At 35.8% G+C, this 10,916-nt stretch overlaps 1 protein-coding gene across 2 annotated transcripts in view; it reads right to left on the bottom strand.

The window, feature by feature from the left end:
- Positions 1-2,208: 2,208 nt before the first annotated feature.
- The window catches only part of CLEC1A (C-type lectin domain family 1 member A), a 27,590-nt gene continuing 18,882 nt past the window's right edge, over positions 2,209-10,916 (bottom strand). For both annotated transcript variants that reach the window (XM_066253141.1, XM_066253142.1), the window contains 4 exons: positions 9,408-9,584; positions 6,384-6,535; positions 4,963-5,081; positions 2,209-3,897 (listed from right to left, as the gene is read on the bottom strand). In XM_066253141.1, the coding sequence (XP_066109238.1) occupies positions 3,747-3,897; positions 4,963-5,081; positions 6,384-6,535; positions 9,408-9,584 (599 nt within the window). In that variant the 3' untranslated portion in view covers positions 2,209-3,746. The remainder of the gene's footprint in view (positions 3,898-4,962; positions 5,082-6,383; positions 6,536-9,407; positions 9,585-10,916) is intronic.

The raw sequence follows: 10,916 nt of genomic DNA, 5'->3' as shown, positions 1-10,916 counted from the left end.
CTGGAAGCTGGATATAATAACCCAGAATGAAAGAGGAACAATAACAATTGTTAGTAGTGAGGGCTGTTTGTCTTCAAGATTCTTCACAGTATTGTCATGGAGCTATGTTTAGAGAAAGCATAGGAAGCATTTGATAGTTCACTCTTTAGAGAAAACTTCGACGAAAGCAAAAGGTAAACATCCTCAGCTGAAGTCATCCCGCCAGTATGCAATGAGGTATTTGTGAGTCAGAATTGGATCTACAGTGCAGCTGGCCAGAGTACCTTCAAACTCCCTCAGTACTAATATTATTTTCCATAGATATTATGGGTGGAAGATTTTTTTCCTGCAGGTAGCTTTTGGCCCAGAATATCAAGGTCTTTTCAAGGCAGCACTAAGAGACTGAGCCTTAGCACTGGGATAACCAGTTTTACTCCCAGTCCCACCAATAATGAATTGGGTATCTTGATTCATTTCACTAAGTCCCAAGGTAGCTTTAAAAACGGGGAAAGAAAAGAAGACTTAAAATTCTGTCCCACAAATGTAAAGGGGCTTTGTAATGTGGAATGATTAAAGTACATTAAGTGTGTAAAAGGAAAAACATTGGAATAGTAAGGGTGAAAGAATAATAACAAGTATTATTAGAGTCTAATAATCTATTTATATAATAAACCTTGTAAAAAAGTTATGCCTACTTTAAATCAGATTATGCTGCTTTTTGTAGACTTCAAAAATGACAAAAATCCCTTTACAAAGTATTTGGCTTCGAAATATTAAAAAAAAAAAAAAAAAAAAACCCTGAAGGAACCTATTGGACTTTCTATTTATTTCATAATCTGTTTACATCCCCAAGTAAAAGCTCCCATTACACTTCTCATACTTCCTACTGTTACAGGGCTCATGATCTGTTTCCTGCTGATAAGTTTTAAGAGCTTATTCAATATCCTCAGGAAAGAAATAGCTTATTGTGTACCCCAGGAGATCGGGTCCACCAGGAAAGGCCATGTTCCTTGCTTGACTTTTCCTGCCATTTCTTCAGAATTACCTAAGCACACAAGAGCTTAGACAGGGTCTTCTCTGACTGAAAAACCAATTCATGGTTTTTCTCTGATTCTCAAGGGAAATTTGATCCAGCAAATCATATTTTCAAATTCATTTTATGATTTTTTATTCTTAATTTATTTTAATTATAGAGAGTATGGCAATGTTGTGCCTGCCATACTCCTTTTCTGCTTTTGAAATAGTTGTTCATATTGTGATCAGTATTGTGGGCTTTGTTATACAGATGAGGGGATTATTGAAGGCAAAGATGGAGAAAAATAAGCCCAAATCAGCCAAAAATATCAAGTAAATGCAATTTTTTTCCTTCTTCACTATCTAAAGTGACACTTTTCCTTAGGTTGCAGATTTGGAAAGAGAATATATTCAACACCCACTCTCCAGACAGCTGGACTCTTTAAAGCAATTTATTTAAAAAGATTTTTCATCCAACCCTGAACACAGGGTTCAAAACTGGCATGTTTTTGTCTCTATTCTACAAGTTAGTCCATAAAATCATTTGACTTTCTCATATTAACCATATTTTCTGCTTCAGTAGAAAGGCTTAAACAACACTAAACTGCTAAAGACCTATCCACATTTCTGTTTTTGTGCTTAATACATTAACTGCATATGTTAAATATCTGCACTCATCATAAAATTATTTGGAGTTATCCACAGCTCCCCATTGTAGGCACCTCTCTACAGTTTGTTGATGAATACAGTCCTTGAAAAAGGTTGTTTATGCTCTTTTGTGCTCCCTTATATTTAAAAATAACCACTAAACTCCTTCTCCTCCCTCTTTGCATATTTTAATACCTCTTACATCTTATATTACAATTTAAATTATGGAACTAATTTTACATTTACCTCATTTCAGCTAACAAAAACACCATGAAGAAATTATGAATATTTCACTTTATACTTAATGAAATAAGCTTCTTGAAATAAAGTGACATTGCAATAATAAATCAAAATAAGGAATGTAAAATTCTCATTTTATGATCACAAATGCACAACACAATAAATAAACACAGAATTGCTCTAACACTGAAGAAATATTCTAGCTAATGGGCAGAAAATTGAAAGGAAAAACTTAAGGTAGAAATCTGCAATTAGTGATTGATAGGTGACACTGTTGTATAAAAATGAACACGAAGTGTTCCCTTTATTATATATTTGCTAATTTAATGTCATTTCACCATAAAATAGATGTTTTACTAAAAACAAAACTGAAGCATCTAGTTTCCACAGTTGAAAAATAAATTTATTTAAATTGTCCATTCTAGTGTTAAAGCCTTAAGTAGATTTATATATGAACAAAGTCAGTGTTTGTGATGGTGTTATTTGCAATGACCCTTGTGATTCTGTATAATGTCATCCTGAGAAAAGAACACCTCCACAAGAAGCCCACAATGCTTGTCACAGTCTTCACTCTCCATGACCTGATTGGATAACTTGCCCTATCGCTATTCAGTTTACTCCTCTTCAACCATGTGTTAATGACATAAACTTGCCTCAAAGGACTTCATTTTAAGAAAGTATTAGAACTTTTTGAAGATATGCATCTCAAATACTTCTTATTATCCTCAAATAATCAATACTCTTGTAGAACCCATACAAAGTCTCAAAGGCACAAACCATCAAAACACTGACTACTGTCATATTTTGAAGAGCGTTTTCACAATAAATTTTTATCCAAATCACAAATCCATTCTAAAGTGACACATACTTCACATTATTTACATTTATTATTATTAAGTCTTCAGTACCTGAAAGGTATAAACATGGATCAAATGGAACAGAAACTAAAGTATTCCAGATGCATATAAACAGACAGACTTTTGTTCTGGTCTTCAATCTCTCTGAAGGGAACATCAGGGATAATAATTTTGATATGGAACTGAATTGAGAATATTTCTATCCTGAAAGAAATTCTCAGGGGAAGGAGACAATCATTGGAACGTTAAATGGACATCGGGAGATACATTTGTAAGAAGTTAATATTCTAATAAATAAAATTAGCCTGGTGGGAAACAGGCCATAACACAGCAGATGGGGTTTTACTGAGAAATTGAGAAGAGAAAACATATGCACTTAATCAAACAAAATGAATTAGTTGTGTATTTGGTGGCACAGTATAAGAAATGATTGCTACTTTCTCATAGACTAATTGACTGTTGAAGCAAAGAATGTTACATTTATTTCTTCTGTTTAAGTTTCTCACTCCTCTAAAAATATTAAGGAAGACATGGAAACAGAGAAATGAGGTTAGATGCTGAGAGGGCAGAACACTAGAACGTTATCTCACAATTAAGAATGTAGATGACAACTTCATGGGTTTCTGGGGCCAGTTGGTGATACTCAATCAGGGCTTCGTTGAGACTGGTAGATAATATGTTCATAAACTCCCAAGCTCAGAAGTGCTGTCATCTTGAGCAGGAAATGTGAAAATCCTTCTTGTGCCAGTAAGAAGGATTGCCTTTCCTGACTTTTTTCCATTTCCCCATGTCTCAAGTATCCTTTGCATTGACCTTGCTTGGTTCAAATGTTTTGTTGAATTGTGGCATAAACAAGGATCAAATGAAAGAGAGTAGTTTGAAACCAAACTATTACAAGTGCACATGAAGAAAACGACTTTTGTTCTGATCTTCAATTTCTGTGAAGGGAGTGTGAAGTTCTAGTTGTGGCTGGAGAGTGAGTCACCTCCATGTAATGGTTCAGAGAAGCTAAATGAGTCTCTCTAGCTGGACTGTGGCCGCCATTTTTTCACATGCACACCGCCTCAACTCTCGGCAGTCCTTTGAGAACACTTTTCCATTGAGGATGGTCGCACAGTCCCTGTCTCTTAGGCTGGTGACATCCGTCATAATCTTAAACCTTAAAAAAAAAAAAAATGTTAATTTAATTATAATTTTTTTCTAAAAAGAAATATTAAGTACTCAGAAAGTACAAAGGCAATATTCCTAGCTTGATAAAATAACAGAATACATGACCAGAATGAGTTCACCAAAAATATAGAGTCATCAAGCTCTTTCTTTTCAGCCCCTCACCTTCCATAGTCATTCTTAGAAGCATGAGGTCACCCAAACAACAAACAACTATTTCTAACTAAAATGATGGTACATGTTATAATCCAATTTTAACATATAATTTTACATCTGAAAAATTATCTACCTTCTCCATGACTTAGTTTACTTACTTATAAAATAAAAATAATAGTTAAGTTGTATATGTCCTAGCTCCCAGGAGAATAAATCCTATGTGGTACACAGAGAAGAAAGGTGTCTTCTCAAATATGGATTAAATTATAATATATTTCAGCAGCAAGATTACATTTACTTATTTCAAATGATACCATGCACACTCTTATCCAAATGACATAAGTAAAACTAACTTTTCATAATAATACTGTTTATATTGTCAAAAAATCTATTCTCAGACACTGCATTTTTAAAGATGTGCCCCCACTTTCAATGCACAGAAAGCCAAGAAGTGTAAGGTCTTATACTATCTCAGGGTATTGACAAGTTTTAAAGTTTTGTGACCTTAGGTAAGTCACCATTACAGCCTGGTCTTCAATTTATTAATCCATGAAAGATCTCTCTCTTTCTTTTCTCTCTCTCTCTTTTTCTCTCTCCCCTTCAGTGAATCCAGACAATTTTAATGTTCCGAGAAACTTCAGGTTTTTAAATAAAATTTTCTGAAAACATCCAAAGAACTTTCTCTACTATTTTAACACTTTTATATGTCTTCCTCCCTACTTTATTAGCCATTTGGGATCAAGCACTGTTTTAAACATTACTGAACACACTTTTACAAACATAATATCCAATATAAAGCAGATGTTCAATTAATGCTTGCTGAACCAATTTATGGAACGCTGTCACTCAAGCAATACTTCTCTATTATAGGCCTTTCCCACAAAACTTTCCAGAGGCTTACAGTTCAGAGGCGTAAGATGCTCCATTCACCCACAGCCAGGCCTTGCTGGTGCCGTTGCGGGACAGCCCTATCCAGTAAGAGTAGAAAAACTCAGAGTAGCTCTGAGGCATGGCAAACCACTGCAAAGGCACACAAAAAAATGTTTAGCTTTTGGAGATGCTATAATACACATATATACAGAGATGTGTAATGCCAGGCAATACTTTTAATGAGAACAGCACATGACTCCTGCCTGACATAGATAATAGCACACTTAGAACAGAAGCATCTATACTGAAGTCAGTTAATTCATCCAAGTTCAAGAATTTCACTTGTCTTGATAAACATGAAGACATACTGATATTCTGAATTCAAGAATCACATCAACCAAGATTTATAAGCAACCCACTATTTTCATGTCACAGGGTAAACACTAAGAATGGTATTTTAAAAAAAAAAGAGGCATATTTACAAAGAGATAGAAGTGATTTTGAGGATTAGAAAGATATGGAAAGAAAAATACAGGAATGGGAAGTAGCTTTTATAAATACATGCAAAGGGGATTTACCAGGAAGAAGAAGAGGTAATGAATACCATTTAATGTCAAAAGAGGTAAAAGAAGAATGTAGAAGGATAATTTATGTTTCAGACTAAGAAAGGGAGAAAGAAAAAATGTATATTTCCATATACATATACATACTATATCCCCATGTATAAGATGCACCTTAATTTGGGAGACCAAAATTTTAAACAAAATGTATTACATTGTGGGGCAGCTGTTAGACTTGCTCACTGGTGTACCAGCTGCAAGCACTATGCTTGATTAGTGCATGAGCACGTGTCAGAGGCACGGGTACATATAACCTATATAAGGCTATATGGGTGCTTGCTCTCCAGAGAGATGGGGATTGAGGATGGGGAATTGCCTGCCCGCCACTGTGAGGGGCCATTTTACTGTTTGTTTGCCTGAGAGGCGGTTTCCCCTCCCTGTCTGTGTACTTGTCTGCTGTTGTGAGATTTTATTAAATGGAAAAATCCAATACTTTTCAGCTCCACAGTTTCTCTACAGTCTGCCCAAATCCAATGTAAACCTGCCTGGCCTCAGCCACTGGCATTACATACATAAAGATTGAACTTAAGTTTTATTCATCATAAAATTCATACAACTGCTCATCCATGTGAAAAAGCGGTAAATGTAAGACGTGCTTTTAAGACGCGTCCACTGTATAAGAGGCGCCCAGTTTTTTAGACCCCAAATTTTTTTTTAAAAAATGGTGCGTCTTATACATGGGAAATACAGTAATATAAATAAATTGATACATATCCCTGATTGAAATAAATGGGAGAGTCTGTGGACCTTGACTCTGATTCTTCTTGTATGGCTCTTTTAAAGATGCCTTTTGGAGAATACTTCAAGCACTAACCAAAACTCAGGACCTTACCAGTACTTCTTGTGTGTCTATCTTCAGCATGGTTGAGTTCTCAGCAATACAGAAATAGTCACAGTCCTGCCAACACTTGCTCTCTTTAAAGAATTGGTAGCATTTGTCCCCATGCCACTTCCACTTTCCTGGGCAAGGGCTACATCGGTGCTCTTGGAAAGAAATCAATTTTAATGTTATTTTCTGCCCAAGTCTGATTTCTTTCCTCCCTTGAAATTATATTGTATTTGATGATGAGAGACAAAATGGATTCCCTTTCTCTTAGTTACTTAAATGCTCAGGCACTGATAACTACAAATGCTTACCTAGCACCCACTCTATGCCAGGAATTGTAACTGGTCCTAAGCATACAGTGGAAATTAAAGCAGACATGACCTGCTTTTGTGGATATGGAATCTAGCAATAAGTGATTGGAACTTCCTTGCTCCTTGCCCTACATAATTCAGATACAGAGAGGATATTCAATGAGCAAAGAACTTTTTATATGTTCAGAAACTCAACATGCATTGCACTTAAGAAACAATTGAAGTTTTTATGATTTTTTTCTTCAAATTTCTCATATACTAGCAAAAGAATTTTTAAAAATGCAGTATATACCAATAAGTTATGAACTCTTTTCTCATTCTAAGTACAAGTAAATAAAAATTTAGAAAAAAATATATAAATACTGCCCTGGCCAGTTGGCTCAACAGTAGAGCATCAGCCCAGAGTATGGAAGTCCTAGGTTCAATTCCCGGTCATGGCACCCAGAAGAAGTGACCATCTGCTTCTCCATCCCTCCCCCTTCTTTCTTCTTTTCTCTCCCCCCCCCCCACAGCCATGGCTCAAACAATTTGAGTAAGTTGACCCTAGGTGCTGAGGATGGCTCCATGGCCTCATCTCAGGCACTGAAATAGCTTGGTTGCTGAACAACGGAGCAGCAACCCAGATGGGCAGAGCATCACCTTGTAGGGGGCTTTCTGGGTGTATCCTTGTCAGAGTGCATGCGGGAGTCTATCTCTCTGCCTCCCTGCCTCACCACCTCTCACTTAAAAAAAAGAAAAAAGAAAAAAATATATATATATATATATAAATACTAAGCCAAGTATGAATTAGAATGGTAAGTCGCCATGTATCAGAAATTAAGATGGACATCAAAGTTAGAGAATTAGTACATAGGTCAAGGGTAGGTGGACTACTGTGGGTAGTGGTTGTAAATATAAGAACTAAGTCCTGACAAATGGTTTTAATACCTATAAGGAAACATGGCCTTGGGCCTTTGAGAAAAACCTGTAACCAGGTTCATTTTGGGTATATGATGGGATGGAAACTCAATAATTCTATTAAAATGTTTTTATTTTAAAAACAGTATCAAATGTTAACATGTTAAAATCTGAGTGGTCAATACACAAATGGATATTATATTATTGTTTCTTTATTATTGTTTTTTATTTTATTTTTCTGTGTATTTGAAATATTGCATAAGGTAAAACAAAGTTTTAAACAAATAAATAATTTAGGAGATTTTTTTTGACAGTTTACATCTCTGGCCCAGACCTTATTTCTTATATATAAACTGCCTATTCATATCTCCACTTGGATATCTAAATTATATTTCAAATTCAACCTGCCCAAAACAGCATTCCTGGGTTTTAACCTTCCCCTTTATAACCATAGACTTCTTCTCCATTTTACTTGGTCACATCTCTATACTTCTAGTTGCTTTGCTAAAAAAAACCTCTAAAAATGTCTTTATGTGTGTGTGTGTGTGTGTGTGTGTGTGTGTGTGTGTGTGTGTGTCCCTGGTCAGTTGGCTCAGTGGTAGAGCATCAGCCCAGTGTGTGGAAGTCCAGGATTCGATTCCTAGTCAGGGCACACAGGAGAAGTGACCATCTGTTTCTTCATCCCTCCCCCTTCTCTCTCTCTCCTCTCTCTCTTCTCTCTCTCTCTCTCTCTCTCTCTCTTCTCCTACCACAGCCATGGCTCAAATGGTTTGAGCAAGTTGGCCCTGGGCACTGGGGATGGTTCCATGCCCTCACCTCAGGCACTGAAATGGCTCAGTTACTGAGCAACAGAGCCACAGCTTCAGATGGGCAGAGCATAGCTCTGTAGGATGCTTGCCAAATGGATCCCAGTCAGGGCATATGCGGGAGTCTGACTCTGCCTCCCTGCATCTCACTTAATAAAAAGAAGTTTTAAAATAATTTATTTTATTTATTGATTAGAGAGAGAGAGAGGAAGGGGTGGGAAGAGAAAGAGAAACATAGATTTGTTGTTCCACTTATTTATGCATTCGTTGGTTGATTCTTGTATATGTCTCTACTAGAGATCTAACCCACAACTATGGCGTATTAGAACAATGCTCTAACCAACTGAGCAACCTGGCCAGGGCCTGGGGTATATCTTTGACTCCTTTATTTCTTTCACAACTCATTTAGCATACCATGAGTTCATCTTCACTGATCATATCCTAGTTTGAGCCACCATTATCTCTTACCTGGATTACTGAAATAGGCATCTCTCCTGTGAGTTCTCTGTTTCTATCTTTCCCTCTTCCAGTCTAGAGTCAACATATTTGCAGAGAGAGTTCAAATATTCATGTCAGACATGTATTTCCTCTGCTCAAAATTCTGCAATGAATCCTCATTTTGTTCAAAATAAATGTCCCCTAACACCATAAATAATCTCTACTTTATCTCCTATTAGTCTTCTACTTACTCATTCTGGCTCAACTACACAAGCTCCTTATTATTCCTTGAATATACAGATACATTCATATCTTAGAGCTCATGCATTATCTAAAATGTCTGAATTTCAAGAATTCTTTCATGTATTATATATAACACATATGTATTTGAGCTAAATGATCCCAATAACTGGACATAATCTGGATGCCCAAACTATTACCATAAGTTTGCCAGACAAATAATTAAATAATACAACTAGTTAATTGATACATTGGTTTCCAGGTACACTGATGGTAAAGTCAGCCCTATATTGACAGATACCCTCAGGGTAGGAGGGAGCTTAGTGATCAGGATTTACCTCCAGTTTTGTTATAGAGCTCCCGACAGAATTTTTCAGCCACATGCTGCAGAGTTTCTACAAGCTTCTTGTTCTGGGCTTGGAGAGATTGTAGCTCTTGTGAGAGATTCCCCAGTCTTTCTTCCATTTTAGAAATACTGTCTTGTTGAGTATTGGAGAGCTGGTAGAACTGAAAAACTAACCCAAGTTATTAAGTCAGAGTAGACCGTTTTTCACTTCATTTCTATTTTCTACATAGGGAGAAGACAAAATAATATATTGTTTATGATCTCAGGCTCTGAGATCTCATATTACCTATATTCAAGTTTGGACTGTAGTATATAATAATTGCATTTTGGGGGACAAATTAATATCTCTAAGTCCATTTCTTTATCTGAAAATGTGGGGTCATGGTAACAGTTTCTAACTTCAGGAATAAATTCTTGCCTGACCTGTGGTGGCACAGTGGATAAAGCGTCGACCTGGAAATGCTGAGGTTGCCGGTTCAAAACCCTGGGCTTGCCTGGTCAAGGCACATATGGGAGTTGATGCTTCCTGCTCCTCCCCCCTTCTCTCTCTCTGTCTCTCCTCTCTCTCTCTCTGTCTCTCTCTCTCTCTCTGTCTCTCCCTCTCCTCTCTAAAATGAACAAATAAAAAAAAATTAAAAATAAATAAATAAATAAATTCTTTGACCATATTTACTATTTAATAAAAAATGTTTTGTATATTGTCAAACCATTACTCCACCTAAAGCCACATATCTGCTTATCCTTTGGCCAACATTTTGTGTATTGACAATGTACTAAACATTGTTATCTTATTCAGTCATTAAAATGGTCATATTATCGTTTCTATATTTTTATATATTTGCAGTTTGGCTCAGTGAGAATAAGTAAGTTACTATTATTTGGTTAAAAAAAATTCCAACACTTGGGTCTAAACTCCAGCTTTCTAAATCTAAGTACAATAATCTTTTATGAATCATGAAAGTTTCTTTATATCCCTAAAAATAATGGTGGTTGCAAAACAAGTTAGATATATCGAAATAAAGTAAAAAATTTGGGATCAGCATAGAAACATTATAACATTTTTTATTTTAAAATTTAAGATAACAAAAATCTAAGAACTTCTTATAAAAACCAAATTTGTGAAATTAAAACCTGTTCTTTAGTGTAATCTTTTCTCTTCTTCATTGTTTCAGGAAACATTGTTGTAGTGTCTTGATTTGATAACACAAATGTGCCTACTTCCTTTTTAAAGTTTTTTTGAACTTGTCCTTACTATTTAGAAACTTAAAGACTTTTATACATGCATTTTTTTTCCTTAGGTTTTTGCACAATGATTCTATAACTTCCAGGACCTTTTGAAAAATATTATAGTGATGAAGGATCTGGTCTGTCCTTCTCAGATTGAGTGCGGGATATAAATGCAGTCTCTTCTCTCTGTGTGAGCCCACTGAATCAGGCACGCTAAAGGGCAGAAATCATTGCCTCAACATTTTTGTGGAATAGAAGAAACCAAAACACGCAT

This window comes from Saccopteryx bilineata, chromosome 1 (assembly GCF_036850765.1).
Source record: "Saccopteryx bilineata isolate mSacBil1 chromosome 1, mSacBil1_pri_phased_curated, whole genome shotgun sequence".
NCBI classification, from domain to species: domain Eukaryota; kingdom Metazoa; phylum Chordata; class Mammalia; order Chiroptera; family Emballonuridae; genus Saccopteryx; species Saccopteryx bilineata.
Note: the sequence above shows the minus strand (reverse complement) of the source record. Positions and strands in the feature narration are given on the sequence as shown.